Genomic DNA, 25674 nt, shown 5'->3' on the forward strand with positions numbered 1-25674 from the left:
ACTCGGCAACCAACATTGAGAACCGATCGGATCTGACATACTTTTAGATTGCACCGGCATTCAAAAGTTGTTGACCCTATATCTATTCAGATATCGCTAGATCGGAAATCATCTGATTGAATCTAAATAGATCTAATGAGGTCTGACGAAAACTTTTTTTTTCCTTTCAAATCTGAAAATAGTTTTCTGAAAATCGTAATGCCGGTCGAAGAAAAATCAAATATGCTGAATAAGAGGAGCTTTTCATATCCACGTAACCTAATGATGTAGGCCACCGAGTACCCACCCCGGTACCCGAGTTCTCCACGTATATCACGGCGATAATAATTACAGGCTGTACTACATGAACGCGAAAAACGTCACGCGAGTGTGAATTTAGTATGTAGAAGATAGGGATATAACGAGGAAATCTTTTAAAGGGATGAGAATCGTCGGGAGTTATAGCTTGGAAATTCAGCGTCGGGTGTAGGTTTCATTCGTTTATACGCGTCGGGAATAAATTTAAAAAGGAAAAAGAGTTTCGGTATCGTCGTTTTTTCGTTTCGACGTAACGATCGTAGAAAGAAATCAAAGGTATCGAGATTATTAACACCCCCCGCAAAATCTGCTGCGGCAAAAATTGTCCCCGAGGAATTTTCGCTCGTTTTACAAAAGCTCTGGGCAAAAATTCAGGAGACTCTATAGACGTGGTAAACTAGACGCGGAGCAGCTGGATGAAGTTCAACTTCCTTTATTATACACGTATATTTACTCGGTACGAAGCGTCGTTGTGTAGGGAAGCGAAACTTGGTTTGAGTTGGTACATCGTCTGGATGTAACGAGTGACGGAGACTCGCGATGCAGCGGGAAGATAGCGAGCTCAAAGTGTCTTTTGGGTATCGCATGAGCGGTAGAAGAAGCTACAGAATCAGGACGTTTGCAAGGAGCAGTTCGCTTGTAGTAGTTTGCGTCCGATACGTCGGTGTTGCAGCGGGACGACTTTTCCACGTTTTGGATAAAATCCGGAATTCCCGGAATCCCTAGGGACCGGGATGGGGAAGCTGCAGGGAAAGAAGCAGAAATGGGGTATCCGGAAGTCCCCCCCCTCCCTTCCCACGCGTGATCTGTACGTCACTATCACAAGAGTGTAGAAAATCCCCTCAAGTTATATAACGTTCCCCTGGTTTTTTCGGGGAAAAACTGTTGACCCGATATATATATATATATATATATATATATATATATATATATGTGTGTACGCGTAGTACGCACGACTACCGATACACACAAGAATAATAGAGAGCGCGGTGAGTTGTGAGAAAAGGAAATGAAAGATCAAGTTACCCGGTGATCCATAAAAGTGGAAAATATGAAAATAAAGCCGAGCTTTTTATCACAAATACCAACACCGGAGTCAATTTATTTTTACATCCGGTTCACGGACTTCAAAAGTTGCCGGGATTTCCGATCAGAAACTTTGGATTACGTATAAGGATGACGCGAGGAAAAATAAGTAAAATTTTCACGCGGCAATATCCTTAATTTCTGCCTAAGCAGATAGAAAGAGGCTCTGCAAAGGGTTCGAGGATTTCGAAATTCGTATTTTATCGAGTTACCGTTGCAATTCTACGTGGTGGAAAACACGACGACGAATGTAGCGGAAACCGACGGGAATGGGATTACATTGACTAGGGTTGCCTGCGGGGGTTACGCCCGCGTCGCCTACCCGAGCTAGATCCAATGTTTTATTGAAATTTTCCAAGCCGTTCTTTAAACCTTGGGCTATCCTTCCGTCGCTTGACTTTACGGTCTTCCACTCCCGACGTACAAAAGACGCTCTTACACCGGCAGCTAGTAGTAGCTAGTCCAACCGGCGCGGCGTCTATCTGCGACTCTCTTTTACAAGCACTGAAATAATTTCCGTTTTATAAGGCCCCTTGAGGACCGAACAACATCTTTTCCCATCGCGTGTATACGTCTTGGAACAAACAAAGCTGCATCCTAGGGAACGAAGTTGCATTATACGGCTTATTTATACGTTGACAAAAAAAAAAAAAAAAAAAACCATATATGCGAAAACAGCTTTCAACAGTGACATACTTGGAGTGATGAATGCAAGGATAAAATCATCGCGGACAGTTTAAAAAAAATAAAAGAAACAACACCGCGCCTCTATTCCTTATCGAACAAAGACGATCGACTATTGTAGTAACTTTTGCGCGAGGTGCGGGAAAAGTTGTGATGTCCGTTAAATCGCGTTGACCGGTCGAAGGTCGCGTGCAGGTCGTCTCCCCCTGATCGGGGAGGCAGCCAAGAGCAAAGCTTCACGATAGGTTGCCTGCAAAGCGGTGGTTCTCGGGGGCTGGAGGAAGAAACGAGCATGTGCTGCGTCCTGCAGGGTGCCGAGCGGGTCTTCCCCTCAGCCGGGGTGAAGCAGGGTTCGGGCGGAGGCGGCAATTCCGGAGGTGGAGGTCGCGGCGTCCCGATAACGGCGCCGGACCTCCCGTTAGAATCCCTATGGGCGGCGGGACTGGACGACGGCATGGGCTTCCCTCAGCGTTGTTCTTACGCCCATCACACTCTCGCCAATCTTCCCAACCATTCGAATAACCCCGACGAACTGTGGCGAGAGAGAAAATTGTCCTATAATAGAACACCCACGACGTCGACGGGGATCGGTTCTTCCGTCACCGACGAAATCTGGACCTCCGGCACCGAGAAGAAGTTCTGCCGGTCGTCCACCACATCCACCGGACTGGGATCCTCGCTGAATCTGCACGAGAACAACCGCTCCCTCGAGTCCCGATACGGGGATTTCTACTCGACCGATGTCGAGGACTCGAAAGACGCCTACAGACGCTACTATCCGAGCACTCCGACCACTTCCGGCCTCGGTTCTTCCTCCGAGAGACAGTCATTGGAAACGAGACACTCGAGGGGCGACATTCCGGATCACTTGTGGGCGACCAGTGTCGACGATTCCGCCTATTCGTCCCGATTTAATTCCGGGATTAATACGTCGCTCAGAAATTGTACGGTCACTCGTCAGCCGAGACCGAATCATGACTGGATGAGAACCGAGCGGGTATCCAGATTCAACAAACATAGGACCATAAGCCAGTCACCTCAGAGGGAACAGGAAATTTGGACTTCCAAGTTGAACGAACTAAACTCCTCGGGATATACTACCCACAGAATACCGCTACCGCACAAGTGTCATCATCAGGCACGTCGCAGTTTCTCTACTTCAATCGTTGCCGACCTCGCTATTGCGACTCCCAAGGGTTCTCAACAGAGTCTTGGAAGTCGAGAATTCATGGTAAGTAAATTTACCGAGAGAGACGAAGCGGATGCCTTGTTACTTTATTTCCAATTACATTAGACCCTGATTAACCAGGACCGGCGATATTATTCCTATCACTCTTCGACGCATATCGAATAAGACATTCCTGAAGGTCTAAGTTCCCCCCCCCCCCCCCCCCCCCTCAGTCAACTCGAGTTATGATCGTACAACGTTAGAGACATAGTTCCAAAATAGTTCGGAGCGGCAACGACGTAGTTCTACCGTCTAAAATTCCGTACAACTCTGAGCGTTTGCACGCTAACTAACAAAGGGATAAAAATTCGAACGCGACGTCGCCTCTTGCGTTCGCGTAAGCGTCGGGAGGGTGGCAAATAAAGCGCACCTTTTCACGCGGATGAGATGAATAACCGACTCGATGTTAGACCGAACGCGCGAATCGTACATTAATTAAGAGAAACCACCACCACCCGTGGACATTTACAAACTACGGTTTGGTTACCTGTGCGAACCTTACAAAACGTGGTTGTATGCATCACCGAATCCAATTACCGGCTGCGCTAAGGGAGTGGACCGTTGTAAAGGGAAGTCCGTTCGTTCGTGACGGTTCTACGGGACGGTATCCCTTTTCCACCCGTCGGGATTTTTGCTCTTTCCCCGTACACCCCGCGTTCGCATGGTTACCGGAAATAGCGCGTTGTCCGTCGACGTTCGTCGAGCCGGTGGTCGCGTGGTAAAAATAAACGAAATACACGCCGGAATTATGATATCAAGAAATTCTCGTATTCGAAACGATGCAGTGCGGAAAACCCCGCATGTAACAGGGTACTGCACTACAATTTCATCGACCTACATATTCCGGATTAATGAAATTCGGTAACACCGTATTACCGGGTTCCGCAGCAAACGGTTTATACCGTGTACACGTACGGCAGATTGCGCGAATATCGAACGTTCGCGCAATTAAACTGGAATCAGTTTCGATCCGGCTGTTTTTAATTGATAACTTTGAACCGTACCGTTATACCAGGTGACGTTACCTACTTCCTCGTCCGCTCGATATATCGCAACAGTTGCCAGTTTGACGAGGAATGTCAGCCTGTCGAGTGGGCCCGAGCGAATTATTGACAATAACGAGCGGAGGCTCGAAAGCTCGGAACTTTTTCAATAGTCGAGTGACAGCTCGTTCGACGACCGATAAAAAGTGAACGGAAAAACGAAATAAAATGAAAATCTCGATTTTCATTTCCTTTTTTTTCAAACGGACCGCGATGAAAATTACCTGCTGAATTCCCAAAATATCGCCGACGAGTTATTTTATAAAAATTTTTCACCGATTCATTTGCGACTTTTTGCGGAAAATATTTAATAACGAAAAAAGCTGAGCTTCGGTACGGTATATATTCGGCAGCGATTGTTGTTGACGTTTCCCTCTGTGTTCGTGGACGGAACGTCAAACCTGTATGAAAAATAGAAAAAAAAAAAAACTTCGGAATAATGCGCGATAAACGATCACGCATTTCGAATCCTGTGTTATTGTTGCGAACGCATCCCCGAACGAACGTACGTAGGTGTGTAGAGTCGCATGTATTTCCACCCCGCGGGGGAAGGCGACTCGGCTGAATTCGCCCCGAAGAACTCGTCCCACTTTGATGTATTGTCTAAAATGTATTTTTCATCGTAACCGCTGCCGATACGTATCCGCGCCTACAAGCAATTCTTCTTTCGATCTTTACTCACAATCAGTCAGCCTCTCTCTAGTAATTTGAAAAAGCGAGAAGACACACTCGCACAGCGTTCGCTTTCGAGCTTTTGTTCGAAGCTGTTTTCTTTTTGTTTTGTTGTTTTTTTTTTTTTTTCATCGTACACAATCTTTACAAAGATTGTAAGAAGGAAAAAAGAAAAAATGATTTGTCGTTTGGGAAGGGTGCGAATAAAGGCAGGAGAAAAGTTTCCTTTGTCTTTTTTTTGTTTATTTCCCCTTTAGCGAGATCTTTAGAAAACGATCGCCTAAGAAATTTGTATGTTTGACGACAAACGGATTTTAGTCAGAGGGTTGTTAGTCGAGTAAGGGCTTCCGTTTTTCGCTGAACCAGCGAGGGCAAAAATTTCTAATTTTTTGGGCTAAGGATCATCGCGATCATCGTCGTCATTTTTCGGACCGCAAGTGGTCGGAGGAAACTTTCACCTCCTCTACACGTGGGTTATTCAACTCCTCGAGGGTTAGTTTAATCCCTGTTTACGCTAATCCCGTATAATCAGGATTAACGTTATCCCGTTTGCCCGGTAGCGCGTGAGCGTGTCGCACTATCGTGGCATAATATTTTGCTAGGCTTTCCCACCTCTCCTCTTTCATCTCCGCCCATTAAACTTCCAGTTTTCATCCCCCGGTTCGTCCCCATCAAACGGAACCATTCCGACATGGAACGCGTGGACTCGTATAAAATTTCCGTTATCGCCAACCGGGAGACAATGAATTTTTGAAGAAATCTTCCCCCGGAAATTCGCTACGAAATATTTTCAATCGTACGAGGTTCGTCGTTTCATCCCTCGATCGTTATAAGATTATCAATTATTTCCAACTCTCGATACCCGAATAATAAGTGTGGAATAAAAGGGAACGGAAAGAGGGAAAAGAATCGCGAACCTCCCCGCCATTTATATTTGAGTCGCCTCTCACGTTTTTCTTGGCTAATGCTTCGACCCTGTGCGCGGTGTACGCGAGGCAAATGGAGGGGAAGAGCTGTGATAAATTTCGCGGATGAAGGTACATAATTTAAGAACAACCCCGCAACGACCTTCGCCATATACTTTAGCCTCACGGCTGCGGCGAGCGACGACGATGAGGAACCGAGAGCGCGGAAAGACCCCTTATATACCGGAAGATCGAACGTCTGTCCGCTCTCAGCTTACTACGTTATACCCCTGGCCTGGCACCAGCAGGAACATTATAACAGCGTTAATCCTCTTTAAAAAGTGGTTTCTAAGCTTTTAATTGTCCAATTCCGTAACACCTTTTCCAGCAGTTCGGTTGAGAATACGTTGCTGATTATACTTCAAATTTTTAATTAGTCACATTTTTTTTGTTTCTTTTCACGCTGGGTTTTATCCTGTTTTTACTAATTAACCTCCGTGATTATCGGAACACGAACGTCGAATCGAGAACGAAGACGAGGGAAACAAAAAAAGTGAGAATATTCGAAAAATCAATGAAACCTAATTGAAATCATACCTACAATTTGGTCGGAAAAATCGCAAGAATTTTTCAAATTTCACAAAAGCATACAAGATTATCTCGTACGTTGTATTCTAAAGAAGTAAATGGGCCGTTTTTTTCCGCTCGCTTTACACGTGACGTTAATCATTCTTAGGTTTAATTATTACAGACAGACGCTTTCGTTCGCAACGCGCGAATACGAATGCGTGCAACGTACGTGAATCTGTGTGTTCCAAACCTGACGCACAGTCTGGTATAAAATTTACGTAGCAAATTAAAAATTATACTCCTCGGCAGCTGCGGAAATGCCGCGAGAGAAGAACGACCGAAGCAAACGAGAAGCGACGGAATCGTGTAGCTTCACGTATAATATATGTATACGTACGTACCTGTACATTTATCCAAACGCAACGCAACGGAACGTTACCGCAGCGGGATAACGAAATTCGTAACTGTACGTAGACGATTCATACATGTAGTAGGTACCTGTACAGCGTGCAACCCCGACGCAGTACTCGACGCAAATTGAGTTACAGTTTCCAAAAAAAAAAAAAAAGGATAGAGTCAACTGGGAGAAATAAAGGAAAACGAAGGTAAAAAGAAAAGTACGAAATAAGATAAAACGAAGTATGAGATGTGAAGAAAAGAAAGAAAAACAGAAGCACAACTGGTTGCAGAATAATCATAACAATAGCAACAACAAAATAATAAAGGGAGAAACTGGTGCGCGTGCAACTGCCGTATATACTTGGAAACTTTGTTATTAATAAAAACCTCACTTCTAAAACTGTGTCTCCGGCGACGATCTCTCGCCGTGCAAACCCGCGCCAAAATGAAATAGAAAGAAAAGAAAGAAGTGAATCGGGGAATCCCTGATCTCTTCGACTACTTTTTTTTCAAATTTCTTTTTCCAACGAATGATGTATGAGACGTGTTTTTGCCGATAAAAAGAGATTAAACCTATGAGGATGAAAGAAACGGATGTATAAAATATATATAATAAGAACTTGGGCGTCCGATGGAACACGTGCACATGCTATGAGCCGTTTCTTATTGCCATCGCTTTTTCCCTCTTCATCCCTTGACGAAGAGAAAAAGGGAGCAAAACGAGGGGGGGAAAAAAAAAAAACCACCACACCCTCGAAGGAGAAGAAAAAAAGTGTTAATATCCGCAGTTTGGTACAATTTAAAAGTTCATTAGACAGCAATTCCTGGAAGGATGGAAGTTGCGGGTGAAACGAGAGGAAAAAAAAATTTGGGGGGGACGAGAGGCTCGGACTAATTTTTGCGGCTCATGAAACAGGGACGACTTTACGAGGTAATGAAAAAAAAAAAGAAAGACAAAAAGAGAGGAAAAAAAAAAAAACAATGTATGAAAAACTGGTAACGAGTCTGCACAGCAAGGGATCACGACACACTAGCTCGCTCTCTCACCCTTATTCTTCTTCTCACGCTCTTTTACCCAAAATTAAGAATGTTCTTACGAGAGTAAATTCTGCAACCCTAATATAGTAAAATTGGTAGATTGCAGATGTATGAGGTGTAATAGAGCGATGAAGAAGAACAGGTCATTTCTCATATTCAACGCCGGTTTTTTTAATTTACTTTCTTTCTCTGAAAAAATTACATATTTATTGTTAAGAGCCACAAGATACGCGAGTCACTCGACGTATTCCCCAGCCGTTAACTTGTAAGGGTGGATGACACACGTGCGAGGGGATGGGGAGGATTCTACGTGAGGCAGGAACTCAAAGTTCGGAAGCATCTCACATTTTGTTCACTGCAGTTTCTGTAAAACGCGACCCACCCAAATGCATGCGAAGGATATATTGCAGAGGGAAAAAAATTTCAAGTTCGTTTCACCGTCACTGCAGCGGAAACTATTATATTTCCTTTTCATACGTTTTTGTTTCACTCGTTGCGGGGATATTCGTATTACTTGGGGCAATAAATCTTTTCATTTCATCCTTTCATCCCTGGATGTCCTTGGCAAAATTGGGAGAGGAGTAAGGGGTAAGATATAGTGAAAAATTAACGCGTTTTCACTCGCGTTACATCATGGAAATTCATTTATTTATGCAAATCCGTACGGAAATTGTAAATTCTTCTACACCGTGGTGCGGAACGTCGTATTAGATCGGGGTGAAATAGTTCAAAACGTTGCGGGAAGCGAAAAGAGTAAAAAAGAACCCGCTGAAATGCAGCGGTGTGTTTTAAAAAACACGTTTAATCAGATTTCTCACCCGCATCTATCACGCATATATGTACGTGTGTTCACATGTACATATGTATACGTTACTCCGGTCTATCTACTAATTCAGACCATCAGCAGACTCATGGCGGGTGTCCAAGTAAGAGGAAAACTTTTCCGCGATGCAAATGTAATTAGTGGAGTCGACCGTCAGCCATATTCCCTCGAGAGTCCTCTTACTTTGCAGCGTCAGAGGGAAGGATGAAAATGTATCTACCTCGTGAGTCTAACGCCTATTTTCGCGGTGTAGTCATAAATGGCAGACAAGGGATCCGATAGTCGAACGAAATTGAAATGAAAGAATAACGAAAGGAAACGGTCGAGGAACCCTAATTTCTGGGATAAAATCACCTCGAGTTTTATCCAAATAAATTCTAATACAGAATTATTATAAATTTTTAGCGAATGTGTGAAATCGGTACGGGATAATTTTATTCGTGTTTATACTCGAGAGATAAAAGTCAGAGCTAGTTACAATAATTAGTTTGAGGCGGTTTGCTGGAGGGAGAAAAAAAAAATCTGATTTTTATGTCATTTTTAATTTTTAATAACGACGGGATGTTCGTAAAGTACTGAAAATTGCCAATTAGTTGCTGAAAAAAATAATTACTAATATATGACGGTAGCGGAATTTCAGTTGTGGACACGTAATTAAAGCACATGATTTTTTTTTTTTAATTATAAAACTTTTCGCAAATCTGTCGGATCGCAATTTTCCTGGACTCCCTTTTTCGGGATTTCTTCCTCCCTAATGATTTTCTCATTTTTCTCGGCTCGGATGAAAATCTGCATTTCATTTAGGTGCTCGTCTATTTGTAAAAATAAAATGCAAAATTGAAAACTGATAAAGAGTGGAAGAAATGAAGATTATATTTCGTCGCTACGGCCACCAGTCACGACGAAGCTTCCGGTCAGTAGACACTAACCTAATCTTGAGTAGACGAGAATAGCCCTCGATTATTACCATACGCACCCCAACGAACGGGAAATTCCAGGTGAAATATTTTTAAACTCAACCGGCAAAACGCTCTCCCGGAAAAAATTATTTATCACCGTCTAGACCACACCTATAAACTTTCCGCCTGTACGCAATGGCCCCTTAAAATCAAGCTTCAATTAGTTTTACCAAAATTGAATCACCTCGAAAATTATTCGGTCGATTCGTGCGATCCGAATGAAAATTTCAGGCAACTCGTCGATGCCAAAATTTTTATATCTTCTGCTTTTTGAGACGCGAGGAAAAGCGCGACTCTCCCGACAAGAACAAACCTAGTTCATCACCTACAGCCGATTTACCGATTCGAATAAAAATCTCCAAATATAACAGCAACGAGATTGTCTTATTTGATATACGACGCAAAAAAGCTCTTAAAAGGTTAAGGCTGTTAAAGAACCGTGGAATACGAGTCTGAAAGATCTTGACTCGCGACTTGATTATCCGGCCAGCTACTTAAGCAGGCTAGTAAACTATTTTAATTAGATACCGGGTGTTGAAATATTCCCTCAGGAAACACATACCCTCTTGAGGCTGGGGAAGTGGCGACGAGTGCAGAGGTCAATGAAAATATATATAAAATATATAAAATCCGCTTTATCGCCACCTCCGAGGAACGATCTATGTTCAGTAATTTCCTTTCAAACGGAATGCAATATGCGGTCCACGGGAGCACGAAAAAACGATTTTTCGGCCCAGCACAAGTCACAGGAAATCCCGAACATGCAGAAAAGGCGGAAAATCGGTTTGTCCGGTTGTACGCTAGAACGTTACGGAACCATATTTAAAAACTCGAAATTCGCAAAATGGGGTGTTGAGTGTATGGACCCGCCAATTTTCGGTGGTACGTAGCTTAAAATCGTGCCACCCTATTATAGTATTCGTGCGCAGTAACAATTAATCGAACAATCAGGCACAGATTACAAGGTGAATTGACGCCCCCGCAGAAATAAACCAGTGTCCGTAACTTCGTACGACGTGTATCTATAGTTCGCCACGATTTCGCCTCTGTGTATAAAACGTGCGTATAAGAAGGTGACGTACAGTAACAAACGCGGTGACTAAACGTGTTAAAATAGTGACAGAGGCTAGTCCAAGGCGGGGGTAAAGAGAAAAGGAGAAAAAGATAGAAAAAGAACAAGATAGAGATAGAAATAAGAGAAGGATAGAACGAAGAAATAACAGAGAACAGAAATCGTTGCTTGCATTCTGTGCGGTTGTGCCTCCGAACCGCGACGAAGCGAAAGGCGGCTCTATAATAAACTTAATCTATTAATTTCGCTCCGCCGAGAGAAATGGATAAGATAACGAAAAATGGAGGAAAAAAACTTGCAAACAAGTAAACGCAGTTATTTCCGTTACGCTTTGGTAAAAATTGATCGCCTTTCGACTTGAAAAACAAAAAATTTTATAAATAAAAATCAGGCAAAATCAATCGTCACGTGAAACGAAGACCACGAATGAAAATTCAAAATACTCTACGCGTACTAAAATAGTTGCAAGAATTAACCGTGCGCGATAATAACAATAATATGTGTGCATCGAGTGCTATGGAGTAATTAGAAACGGCGCTGTATTAACCACATATAATAGGTATTGAAATGAACTGGAATCGCTTTCTCAAGTGCGCGTACCGTGCGGGAGATATTTGAGAATTTATAACGTGGTGCATGTGTACATGTACAGGTATGTGGTTCAAACTGTGGAGCTCCGAGTTAAGCCACGTGACCCGTTATACTCCTTCCTACGCTGAGAACGTCCAACTACGTCCTCCTCATCTTATCGCAAAGGAGTGAAAATAAAAACAAAAGATTTCCTCTAGTCTGGTATAAAGTGGAGTATTGTAGTATAGTACAGTGTAGACTTTCGTATTATTATTACGACCCTTGGTATATATCTTTTGGCGCAAGCTGCGCGGGGATATGCAGCGTTCATGAACCTCATACGTGTGTCTACTGCACTCACGTACCTATGTAATGTAGATATCTAGAAATCCTACGTACGAAATATGTACACCTATGTAAGTATGGATAGAGACAACTCCATGCGGATGAGAATGGCTAGACACTTAACTGTACGCTAGAAACGACTAGGCAACGTTTTGCCAGCAGCTTGTATTATTCCACGGTGTGCAACGACGTCGTACACAACGCTGTTCACATTTACGTAGAACATGGATATATTTTGATTCTTCTCCACATGAGAAACAGAACAAATCCCACATTTACGTACGCAGCGCATACCTGCATACCCATGTGCAACGCAACAGGGCAGAGACTTTAATCTGCGCGTCACAATTTACTCCATATTATCATCGCCATTGTAAACTTTGCTAATTAGAATCGCGTGATTATTGTTGGTTGTATTTAGTGTTAAAGTTTTCTTCACGTGCGGTAAGTCGCGGAGTAAGTCTTGATATTCAGTTCAAATCGCTAAAGGAATTGAAGATTTCATTTGTGCCTACTTCGCACGTTGAGCATTTCTCCGAAGACTCTGGAAGAATTTCATGAAAATGCCGCAGCAAAAATTTTATTGCGGAAACCAGAAGAGCAGGTTACCGGATCTCACTAATGAACTGTGTCAATTAGTCTCGTATAGAAATTACAACGTTAAAATAATCGAGGAAATCAACCGGGAAGACGAAGAGATCCAGAATACAAAAGACGCTTTTGAAATCCTCGATAAAATAAAGGTAGGAATTTACAATCGAATAAATGGGTTTCCAAAACGGCATCACCAAAAAATATAAAAAAAACCAAACGAACAGAAAACTATTTCCAAATTTCACTTTGTTGGAGATTTCTGGCGAATTTTTTTTAGCGAGGGTTCGGTACAATCTATAGGAGAACGAGAATCGATTTTTCCTTTTTTAAAGGTTCGAATCAAAAGAACTTGCAATCAAGGAGGGAAAAGACTGTTTTGTTCGACGAGCCTTCTCGAAACCTCTTACGAATATCTATACACCGTTTGTCCTTTTGTTTTTCTCTTTTTTCCTACTCGTTTCATTCTTCCACTTCTTCTTCTTCTTCTTCTTCTTCTCCGCCGCGAATTGTCACAGTCGAGGTCGTGTAGTCGTTAACGAAAGGGTGCAAAAAAATTTCCCCGTCCTTTTCGATTCAATCTCCCTATATTTCTTTTTTCCGGATCTTCTACGCCGCGAATTCCGGTCCTCAATTAGACTTTCACCATAAATATATATATAGATGTGTTCTTCGCCCTCCAGCGACAACGGAATCACCGGCGTACATTTTTCTTTTTATTTCGTTATTTTTATACTTCGGTGTTATCATTATCATGATCGGTTTAATTTATTTTTTTTTCAATTTTTTTTTTTTTAATACACAACCGGCGATTTAATTACAACTAAACGCCGCGCTAAGCACTTGAGGGGTTCGTCGCAATCAGATCTTTAGAAACGTTTAAATACTAAATTCATTATTGTTATTATAATTGTGCTCTTCAGCAAAATTGGTAGGTATAAATTTCACCCCCGGTTTATGCGAAATCAATGCACCGATTTCATCGCCTGAAGAGCCACAAAATGGCGTTTGATGGAAATCCGAATAGATATTTTTTACCGACTAACAAGTGTGAGATAGAAATAGTAAATCAAGTCCTCTGTGGGATATATTTTGTATATCATCCCGAAATTCAGTTTCCCTGTTTACTTTAATTTTGCGCACCCTGTTTACCGTTATTGTAACAACAACCCCCGATTATAATTGTAAGTAAGCAAAGGATCAAGCGGGACCAAACGCATGCGCTTTATATTATTTGTTATACCTAACTAACTTTATATATTACAGTCCGTATGTACTTACATACGGCTTATACGTCCAGACAATTCACACGCCGCTCGCAAGCTCCACCGGATTAAGTCTAGCTGCTATAAAATCCGAAAAAGTTTGATAAACATGCCCCGCAGCCGACTAGAATAACTCATATCCTACCCATGTACCGGGAGAGCAAAACAAAAACCACGACAAAATAGGAATAAAAGAAATGAAAAAAAAGCTCCTCCTCGACTGCAACATTACACCACTTTAATAATCCGCGATTCAGTTATAAAAATTATAGTGAAAAAGCTCCATTGAGTCACGCTTGACTCATTCATAACGTGTTACAATAAGGGTTGAGAGACGCGCGTGACGTGATTCACCTCGAATTATAAATACAGTTTTTTGTTATTCCCTCGAGTTCGTTTTTTCCTTTTCAATTATCACGTCCATCGCTTCATTACGGCTTAATATTCCAAAGTGACGTTTTCAAGTCATCGCTGATGTACGCGAACATCTACACCCCCCTCTTTTTGTGTACTATATTTAGGCACAAAGTAAAAGTCCTTTCTACTTATAGCGCACGTTAGGGTAAATCCGATCGAGAGACCAAGAGCTGCTTCGAAGCTAAAATTCACATGCTATCGGATAAAGCGGAGGTGCCAAAGCTCGTGTGTAGTTCGCCGACGAAATTTCACCGGTCGAGCGTGATTAATTCAAGTAGGTACTGAGACGAATTATTCGCAGGTCGGAATAGCCTTGAAAAGACGAAACCGAACAAACAGGAAAAAAGTAAGAGGTAACCATCGGACGATTCTCGATCGCGGTTCGCTACCCATTTGCACCCGCAATTTGCAATTTGCAATTTCAGTGTCGTATATTTTATTCAATTTCAAATCAAGCTAATGCAATATTGTATAGTCGCTCGGAAATTAGTTCGAAATTATCTTCAATTTAGTGCGGTAATTGTAACCCTCGAGAAGACAGATAGTTGAATCGAGGGAGGAAATTCGCCGGGCTGATATATATATATCTGAAGAGGTATGAGAATATACGTGAAATATATATAGATACGCGCGCGTGTATAGGTATACCTATACGTCGAACAAAGGGGAGGGAAAATCGCACCGCGTGTTTTACTCATAGATGCTGCACATATTATCAACTTTGAGAACTCTGAGCGACAGCAGGCCCGCCAGGGTTCCTAAAATCTAAATCAACCGCCGTAATAAGATGGAGAGATAGGGAGACGTGCCTCATATAATTACAATTTATACGAACGCGTCTCCGCTACGCACGAGAAAGTCAAAATTATTTTACGCTTCCCGAAAACCACCCCTGACACCAGTCTGTATATACATCGAGGTAAAATTTGGGGCGAAAATTCGGCGTATTACAGTGAAAGTAGATTAGAAAATTTGGTGCGGCGATAACAAATTTCGTCCAAATATATTATTTCTCCGTCCGAGTCGGTGCGATTCGTGGATAGAAGTTGGCCAAAATAATTATCCGTTGATGGAAATTTTCAACAGGATCCGAGAATTCTTCTGCTAAGAGGTAATTAAAGATTGGAGAATCTGATTTTCCGATTAGAGAGATTTAAAATTTTCGGATTCCTTCTACGTATTTTACATACAAGGTAATACAGTGGAATGAAAAAAGTTTATAGGTGTAATCTGGAATGAAATCTTCAGGGGATAGCAGCTATTTTAATTCCTTTCAAGATTTAACATCTGGCGTAAAATGAAATCAAGGAGCGAGAGAATACATGCGTTTTCGTGTTCTAAAATGAACTAAAATTGGCGAGTGGTTAGTTATTTCTTTTCTCACTGTAGTTCCTAGACGCCCATACTTATTCTCCAAGTATAATACACAGATATACCTATACGTATACATTCGTACTAGGTTTACTGCGGTAAAGAAGAAAGTCAAGGTAGAAATTTAGAGTAATTAAACCCATAAAACTCGGCTACACTCTCCGCTTTTATTCTAATTGCGTTTAGAGCGTTCTACGTAGAGTTATTTCTCTGTCCCCTGAAATTATACAAGAATATCCTTCCCGCTACGGTTGTGTTCTCTAACTCATCCAATTCAACCCGCAACACCCTCCTCGATTCATATTTTTCCGCCATTCCAACGATCCTGTAACTTCCTCGGTTTTTATTCATTTATTTTCCTTTTTTTCTCTCTTCAACAAACATGCTACCGGTAATATTTAAAGAAAAAAATGTATCCGGACATGGGTACTCACGCATCCGAACAAAAAACGAATAAAACCGAAAAGGTTGAATGCTTAAATGAGATTATTAATACCTACAACTTTACTGAACGTTATAATTCCCGTCTGCATCGTTTGCATTCTATTTTATTACGTACTTTGAGAGCAAGGGAATTTTCGGCATCCCGTTTACGAGACCCGCGCCCAACTCGTTCGCCCGACCTTTTCCCCAGTAATTTCGAAGGTCCTGCAACGGGTCTCAGCATAAGGATATGTCAAATAAAAGAATAGAAAAGATAGGAAAAAAGCTCCAACCTAACAACAAGTTTCGAATTCCTGAAGTAAAAGAAATGAAAAAAACATCAGATGTATAATAAGAGCTTATTTAATTTCAGATATTCTTTTTTTTTTGGTAAATTTTTTTCAATCCACCCGGAAATCCGGAAAAATTGACGAATTCCCAATAGTGATGCTGTCAAATTGTCAGAATTAATGACAGTGCGTGGCACCTGCAATTTCTTTTATTAACCGTGCGTACCTTTTTACGGTTGTTTTTCCTCTTTTTCTCATTGTAATTTTTTGTTCGTTTTCGTTTTTTCTCGAAGCTTTTATTGGTCGTTTTGCTCCCGCTTCGAAAGGGGTGAGCCGTCAAGGATTTTTGCACGATAATGAGCTTTTAGCTGCGTTGAAACTCATCGTCGGTGTAAAATCTAATAAAACGTATCCCCCTTCTCCTATCGTCGAACACCACGTCAGCCACGACGACTCCTTTTTCTGTAATCTACATTGTTATCTCACTTTATTTGCCAGTTCAATATTTTATATATTGTATCCAATTTTGAGCGTCACAAATAAACTCTGCCGCTTTTATTTAAATAACTTCGTAATAGAGAAAATATACTTTGCTTTGCTTCACGACGGTTACAAAAATGATGTGTCATCGGACAAAATAATAAAATTCTTCAGCTATTTTACCGATGAGGGATTCCGTCGGGGGGGGTATATCGACGCAATGATTCCCAACGGCAAAGTACCGATAACTGCGGGTGCTGGCGATAAAGTTTGCGAGTGTCGAAAATAAACTGAACTACCCAAGCATTTCTGACTGTGAAAAATCGTCAGACACGTCTCCGAGTATTCGCGATATTCCTGAAGGGAAAAAAGTAGATCCCATGGAGGGAAAAACTATAGTCTGTTTCAGAAAACCGCGTCCCGTGAAGCGGATACGTACACGTATACTGGGCGTTCATTTTTTAATAATAGGTTCAATTATTTCGAATAAATATCTAAAAATGGTTCAAATCAAAATTTTATGCGACTACAAGTGAACGGCACTTAATCAATACCGAAATTCTCAGATTATGTGTTTTTCGTTGATAAGTAATTGAGAACTGAATCCTATGAAAACACGAAGTTTTTCTCACTTGGAATTGCTTTCAGAATAACCGTTATCCTCATTTGAAATGAGACACCCTGTACATGGTAAGGATGCTGCAACTCTGGCATAAAAATCTTCTGATAAAGAAATCGAAAACCGACGTTTTCGTTCTTTTGGTGTCAGTTATAGCGGGTAGCTTCAGCACAGGGTGAATTCTTTGGTATAGAATTACGTGAAAGTCACGTAGAAAACCACCACCACCACCGTCTTTGTCTTCGCCACGACCAGCTCTATTTATATAACTATATCTGTATAACCTATATTACCCACCCCCACACTATCGCTCGAAGTTCTTTTGACGTTGGAATTCCCTTCAGCAACTCCACCGAAAAACTCTTTTCTCTTCTAAACAACGGGGAAAAGATTTGGATCATCCTATATACTCAGTTATAGGTACATGGACGATCTATTAATCCCTAACTGATGTCCTCTTCCACCCCTGGGATACGTACAGAAATAAGTTTTTCGAAAAATCTCACTTATCGGGGTCGTTCCTCGGATCGAACCCGAGAGATGTTCCGTGTCGGTGTACGAATCAAGGTATTCATTGGTTTCCAAACTATTTCTTCGGCAAATTGGAGTAATTTGTAACGCGCGAAAAGGTTCCAGCATTTGACGTTGCGCTGTGAGATTTCGTTTTTGAGAAGAAAAAAAAAAAACAGAGCCTGGTCCAAGTTCGTTCAAAAAACATTTTTGTAATGTATTGTACCAGACGACCGAGGCAAGAGATTCACCGGTAGTAAATATTCTCAAATCCGAATGATTCCCGTGGGTAAATTTTTATCAAATCAAATACAAGATCCTTGGCTCTTGACTACCGAGATGACAATTATGAATATTTATCACCGTCGGTGGTACGGAGTTGATGGGCTTAATTTCTCAAGGGATTCGAAAACCGCCTGCACAACCGCGACATCTCTCGCAGACTTAATTTTAGGTATACATATATGTATGTATACTTATGTACATACAGCTCGTCAAAGATTTAATATTTATATTCCAAAGATCCATATACTTACGATAAAATTGAATTAACAAAAACGTAAGAGAGAAGAAAATAGGAAGAAATAGAATCACACCGACACTGACTCATTACATCATTGATCTGAATTCTTTTTTTTTTTTACTTCATGCACGTACAGACGTACCCACATCGTGTTACTTCGGATCTAAAGCTAACGAGTTAACTAGTTCCAGAGAGAATAGCAAGAAAAAAAAACTTTTTAGTGTTCGATTTTTATTCGATTTCATCTTTTCTTTTCCTGCTCCATCCCACTCTATATTCTTTTTGATTAAAAAAAAAAAAGACAAAAAGAGGCGACAGAAAAATGAAGACCGTATACCCAACGATTGATTTATTTCAACCAAACATCATTATTGTCCTTATTAATATAATATTGTTATCTATCGTTGTTTTTGTTGGCATTGACGCGTTTGAAACGCGATTATACATATATGGGGATCAACTATCAATATGGTGAAGGGAATACATATTTACGTGTATGCAGTGAGGTGTAATATACTCGCAAAATCATGTTTAATTTCAAACATCCTGTATAATTATATGTGGGTTATTAGTCATCCTATTTGTGAAATTAGTTTTCCCCCCGCCCCATTCCGCGCCCCTCAAACACTGGATCGGTTGTTTTATGTACGTAGAACACATATGATCTTTCCTTCATACCTAGGATATGCACATTGGTGTGTGTACAGTACCGGCTACAAGTTCGTGGACATTTCTGAATTTTTCGCTCGCCAAAAAAATTTTGATATCTCAGTCAAAAAATAATCGTGGATGAATGAGCGAAGAAATCAATCGGAGATTAAAAATCCAGCTTCGTTTCTAGTTTTGCCAATTAATTTTTAAAATTTCTGTTTTCGCGATCAGATATTGTTAAAAAAATTTGATTCTTCGCGATTTTCACCCTTTCGTAGCTTCCAAAAAGACAAGACTTGCAATTGAGTTGACTTTACTTTTTTGAATGATATATCCACGAACTTATGGCCAATACCGTATACGTTACATATGTGTAGGTATCATTTATTTCGTATCGTTGTATACGACGGGGTATACCCATCGCGAATCACAGAGGTGCGTGGTAATTCCCCCGTGCAGCTTTTCCCAACGGCAGTTTGTTCGTCCATTTTGTTTACAAGTTGGATTAAACTTTCACAGCTGTGTGTGCCTGAGGGGGTCGCGCGTTCGTGATTTCTACAGTTCACTCGTCACACTCAGATTATCGACGGTGTAAAAAAAATTGATTAAATAAAAAAATAGCACTCAAAATTCAAAGTGAAATTGGCCGGTGTATTTCGTTAGCGATTTCGTAATAATCATCCCCCTCAAATTGAAGATTACGATCGTTGCTATATAATGTATTATATACAATTTTGTGCTGTCGGCTGTGTCAACGTGATGTACAGAGATTGATCCGAATACCGCGTGTCTCAGCGTTTATAACCCAGTATGTCTGGTTGCCTCGTCGAGTGCAATTTTCTGATGAAAAAAAGTAGATATGATAAATAAAATAAAAGCGATCTGGCTTGAATTTACCCCACAATAATTACGGTGATTCCATCCCCGATTATTGCGATCTGCACAAACCGCGTCTGTACACATGATAATCGCCCGCGAGAATAGAAAAAGAAGGGTAGAGAAAGGGGGAAGGGTGGGATGATGATCGAAAGAGAAACCTATCTCGATCCCGTCCCGTATATTCTGCGCTTATTTTTTTATTTTATCTCTCCGATATTTTATCGCATCCTATACGTACGAAATTATTCAGTTCCGATGGAATCCGCACGCCTAGAGGGTCGGGAAAAGGCTCCAAATTGTCTTTGGTTTTTTTTTTTTTCTCCCTTTGTTCGTATCTTCTGTTCTCGAAAAAAAATATTCCGAGACAACCGCAGAAGTAATAAATCTAATTGTGCACGATTTTTTTTTTTTTCACGTTTGTTTCTTTTCATTTTGTTTCTATATCCATCGAGCAAAATTCACGGATAAATTGATGAGTAGGTAACGTGAAAAAATGATCAATTGATTGATCGATGGGTGTAATATTTTTTCCTGTAAAAGCATCGAAGATCAATGGTAAATATATCGAACAACTGTAAAGCATCGGTATTGTTTTTTCTTGCGCGGTGAAAGAATAAGCGAATCAATCAATAAAAAAAAAGAAAAAAATACGGCGGAAATAAAAGTATACAGCCGCAAGATAGTACCCGCGACTATAGCGAAGAAAAAATAAAAAAGAAGATCAAAAGTCATCTGGCGTTTGACTTCGCGAGACGACAAAAACGTATCCTCGCATCCCCCGATCCTGAGGGACTTCAATACAATCTCTGGGTTGCGAAAAAGAGTTCCGGAAAAATAGAAAGAGTAGGTATAAAAAGCAGCTAGCATAACACAGGAAGTGTAAAAAATGAATGATCACAACTACCGAGCGGGGAAAATGTTTTTTCATACACGTGCAGAAACCGTTGTCCTCTATCTGAGTAGGAAAAAGAAAAATGCAGACGCGGGAGCCGGGAGGAATGAGATGGGGGAGAAAAAAGGTCATGAATATTAAAAAATGGTTGGAATTATACCGTACTTATTATACCTATTTTCCACCGTCCAAGCAGAAGAAGTTTAGAGAACATGGACAGAAAATTAGAGCGTAATACCCGGCGCTCCTGCAGAACCAGCTCGTTTCAGTTTTCGGGTTTCGCTTTTAAGCTCCTAAACGTTTAGCAAACAAGAAAATTTCACGGGTAAACTGTAAGCTCAGCAGTCTACGAATACATAAGTATATTGTACACGTATAACTAGACGTTGCACGTATACATCGGTTGTATTTTATACATAATATGGTACATACATATACGTATATAAATATATACCTAACGTAAGCAGCGGTGATTGGGGGGAGCTTGCAATGTATGCATTTCTCGTAACGCACGGTTCTCTGGTTTTCCATTGAAATTCATACCGGAGAATCGAAGAAAATCGTTGACAAAAAAAAAAAAGGAAAAAATCAATTTCAAAGAACTCAAAAAAAAATATCTGCTATGTTTGATTTCCAATCGAGAGAAACACAATTTTTTGTACCTATTTACCCTCTGCTCCCGGGTAGTCGATGAGCAGCAAATTATTTTTTTAAATTGAAAAGATTGACGAACGTCAGGCTGATCGGAATTTGACTACTATGGGTAAAAGTTTGACAAAAAATAAAATAAAAATTGCGAAATGTTTAGCGGCGGCGTAGTTGCTGGGAACAAAGGACGTTGAAGCTTTGAAAAATATAGGAGGACAACAGGCTGATATTCCTAAGGGGTAATATACTAGAGGCGGTTGCGAGAGCTCTTCTCGCGGAGCCCTTGTCGCTTGGGTTCCTGTTCTTTTATCATTCACGTATAACACCGGGGTCATACAGCTCTGCCAGAAGGGTGCGGGACAAGAGCAGATGAGTATGAGAAAGCAAAGGAGAAGTGAACTTCACTCTGAATCTCGTTGTACAAAAATCTGGAAAAAAAAAATATAGCAAAGGTGGGCTGATTTTTGTAGATGTTACGTACAATAAATTTTCTCACGTTATGACCGGTATTGTATAAGTGCTGGAGCGTTTCAAACAGAGAAAATTAATAAATAAATAAAATCTAGTCAGAGAGAGAGAGACAGAGACGCGTGTTCCAATTGAAAAACCAACGAGATATCCAATTCTATTTATTTTCCAAACTAGTCACGCGTTTACGTAGCGATAGTAGGTGGGTAATTGTACCGAAAAATAGATCACGATGCAATTTTTGTACAAACAAAAGTTATAAAAAAAACGAGAAAAAAATATTCGCGTTATCAAAATGGCTTTTTCACTTGAATTTCGTACATATAAAACGTATTAACCATCCTTCATCCACATCCCCTTCGTTCAGGGGTAACGAAAATGGGTGAGTTGAATATTAAAAGTTCGCACGTCAGCACTTTGGAAGAAGATATTTTGACGGACGCCGTAGTGGAAGTATATATGGAAATATATACACTATGACGAGGTACTTCGCTCAATTTTGTAAAATTTTGTTTTCCTTCCCTTTTCGCCGGTTCGAGATTCGCTCGCCAGTCAAATGAGATTGTTTCCGTTGTTTTGCTCCACGGTTTTTTTCCCCTAACATAAATCGTTTTGAACAACGATTTCCGATATTTTCTGTCGAGCATGATTGCGGCGCGCCTGCAGTAGAGAATGCTATACGACGCGATACAAGACGAATGTTGGTCAGCAAAAAAGTTGACCGTCGGACGGAGAAACGAGCTTTTCAACTTTTTACCCATAGAAATCCGGGGGTTGTGAACCTGCAGCGGCAACGTGATGCACTATGTAAGGGTGTATCTGTACGTGTACGTATATATATATATAACATGTATATATACAGATATATGCCGCGGTCGCGGTCGTTTCGACGGCAATTTATTTCCCAGACATTGAAAAATGCTTTTTCTTTTTCACCAGCGCGCGGTGAGAATCGAGTTAATATATGTTTTAAAAACTCGCCGTCGGTTTATCCACATCAATATTTATGTACATCATGAACCGTAGATGAACTGAAAAAAGTCGTGGGTTTCTATGTACATGGATATCAATTTTCAAAAATACTAAAGAAGGGCAGAATTTTTCATCTCGCAGAATATCTAGTTTGATGAAAAAATTAAAGCTCACATATCGGATGAACCAGCGGCTTCTTCTATTTTGACGTCGAAAAAATTTCGGCTCCAAGAAATCACCTGAGAATAAAAGACATAATTAATGAACGCGTTTTTTTTTTTTTTGCTTGCTTTTAATGACGAGTTTGAGGCAAGGAAAAAAGCTCGCCTATTATAATATCCTCGCATAACCCGTTTTAATGGGAAGTTTGGAGGCCCTCGTTTTTGGCGATGAGAAGCGACCGCGCGATTTGCACGTCAATTTATCGGTTAATCTGTTATTTATTGGACCAGGGGCGAATTCGCAACATCGGGGGGGGGGGGGGGGACGACGACCGACCTTTCGCGCGATCCTTAATAAGGGCGGCTAATTGAATGGGGGGAGGTGAGGGGGGATTAAATGGGTTGCAAGTAGGGCAAAGGGATTTCATCGCAACGAGAGCATCTGGTGCTTCTGCCCGTATAACACCCTCATTTTTAGTTCGAGGTAATAAAAATTATTCCAATCTCAACGAGGAACCGAACACCGCTGATGTATGTCGTATTAAAAAAAATTGATATTGATTAAATTTCTGGCATTCGAAATACTGCGATAACGAACGTAATCTCATTGAAAAGTTGCTGATTCTCTGAACAGTTAGTCCCATTAATGAACGCTATCTTTCAATTGTTTCATGCTCTTTAATCCCCAACCTTTTCTTTTTCTTTTTTTTTTTTTTCTCTCCATTCGCCTGGGTTTAATTCGCACCGGCGTGAGATTCCCGGTTTTTTTTTATATCCTAGAGGCCTTCCAGTCCCCCGAGGCTTCCTTCAGCGGACTTTAAGTCATCTATTATTCAACAAGGATGAATTTTATCCAAAGCAAAACAGCTAATCCTTTTTATTGCAGGACTCCGCAGCCGTCGCTCTTTAACTCGTAGCTGCTCCCCCTCCTCCTTTTTTTTCTCGTCTCTCTTTTTTTCAATTTCTTATATGATTCCTCCCCCTCCGTTTCCTTTCTTCCAAAACTTTATCGTATTCTCTTCAATTCCGAAGTTTAATTATCCTCCATAAGTATTCACCGAGGAAAGCCTGATAAGAGCTTGAAATACTTGAACTGGTTTCCCATATCTCCTGCCCTGTATATCTGTTCAGAATTACTCAGATAAAAGAAAAGCGAAATAAAACACCCGCAAAAATACGGTTTTCAACCCCCCTTTGCACGCGTTGCTATTGTTTCTCCGGTCTTTCATTATCTCCAAAAACGTTCGAACGGTCCCGATGGAAAGTTCGATCGAAATCGTAGGGAAGATATGAGGAACTTTGGAAAATTCTCAAAAATACCGGAGTAAAAAATTACCTATTTTAATCGACACCGGAACAAGGTGCGAAGGGAAATTTGATAGTGTACAAATACCGGTATAACCTCATAATATGTTGGAAACGCGTGCCATGCTTCTTCAGGTAGTTTGAGGTAACTTGAAACTTTATCAATTACCGACTTCACCGAACGACTTATACACGACTTATGTTACTCGCTGTCCTCGAACAATCTTACGGCGAAATTCCAACCCCCATATTTACGCGCCCGCGAACTATTCCCAAATGAAATCAACCGAATTTATTAGGTCGGATACACAGCTTGTAACTGATGATTTTGCTCCCGCAGTGATATTCGACGAATTTCGTCAAACCCTCGCCATCTTTTCACGCAACACTTTGACTGAGTGAAAAACTAATTTTTTCTCATACCGAAAATCGCAATTGTTCCAAGCTAGAATTCAAAGCAACTGTTTCTCTGTTTTTTTTTGTTTTCAAGGAACTGGAGCGAAGTTACACGCTTTCAACCCCTGGCGGTGGTAGTCCTATATGTTGTCCACCCTGCAGTCCACCTCCGGCACCGACGGCGTATATTTCCAGTGCCAGGGCCTCATCTCGTCGATTGGGAGTCGGGGGAACCTCATCCCCGGAAAGAGATCCTCTAGGACGGTTGCTAAGGTAGGTGAATAATTCTATGATATTTCGTCTGTACTTCGGTCAGACGTAGCGTGTTCACTGATTCAAAAATGAATAATAAAATCAAATGAAATACATCAATTACGGAAGTGTACTCTGCAGAATTTAGAGCAGCTCAATTTAGCACAGCTTTTTAGAAGAGACTTTTATGCGTGTGTGCTCAAATGTGATATTAATGGTCAACCATTGCAACAGAAAAAGGACAGAGGGAATAAAAGCCGCGTCGAATTTGGCCGAGCTTTTCTCCGTTAACGTCGAATATGTATGAAAGAGAAATTCTCGTTCGCAGACATTTTTATTTTGCTTTGCATTTTTTTATTATTTTGTTCCAAACTCGGTGAAATTTAGCTCTTCCAGTTCGCGTACGTTTTAACTTTATACTATTATGTACTGATTCGCGAAATTCTACCTTATAAACATTCTCGTTTGTACAGCTATTTCATTAATTCGGCAGATTGGACATTCCGCGCATCACACGCGTGCGTTCAACCGCAGTTATTCACATTCAGAAATGAATCCCTGTTTTTCGTAACACCCCATATATATACATATATGTATATAGATGTGCGGTAAAGTTAAGCGCGGGATAATTATATAGTACACCGACGTGTCACAGACGTATAGTTTATACCAACCAGGATGTATTTCGTTTGACTGATCAACCAAGTCAACATTTGTCGAAGCAGCTAGTAGTCGGAACACATCAAAGCTCTTTGAATCCCTCAGGTTTGGCGTGTCGTGCGGTGGAAGGAATCGATTTAAATTCCGTTATTCATCCGAATTACAGGGGGGCGAATTAAAAACTTGAGCGACGTTCAAATTCGATTTTCG

The 25674-nt window shown here is 40.9% G+C and overlaps 1 protein-coding gene across 1 annotated transcript in view; it reads left to right on the forward strand.

The window, feature by feature from the left end:
• LOC105692314 overlaps positions 1–25674 on the forward strand; it is an 89285-nt gene that overhangs the window by 42338 nt on the left and 21273 nt on the right. The window contains exon 3 of the mRNA XM_012411434.3: positions 24647–24825. Coding sequence (XP_012266857.2) covers positions 24647–24825 — 179 coding nt within the window. The remainder of the gene's footprint in view (positions 1–24646; positions 24826–25674) is intronic.

Source organism: Athalia rosae, chromosome 1 (assembly GCF_917208135.1).
Source record: "Athalia rosae chromosome 1, iyAthRosa1.1, whole genome shotgun sequence".
In the NCBI taxonomy this organism is placed as follows: Eukaryota; Metazoa; Arthropoda; class Insecta; order Hymenoptera; family Athaliidae; genus Athalia; species Athalia rosae.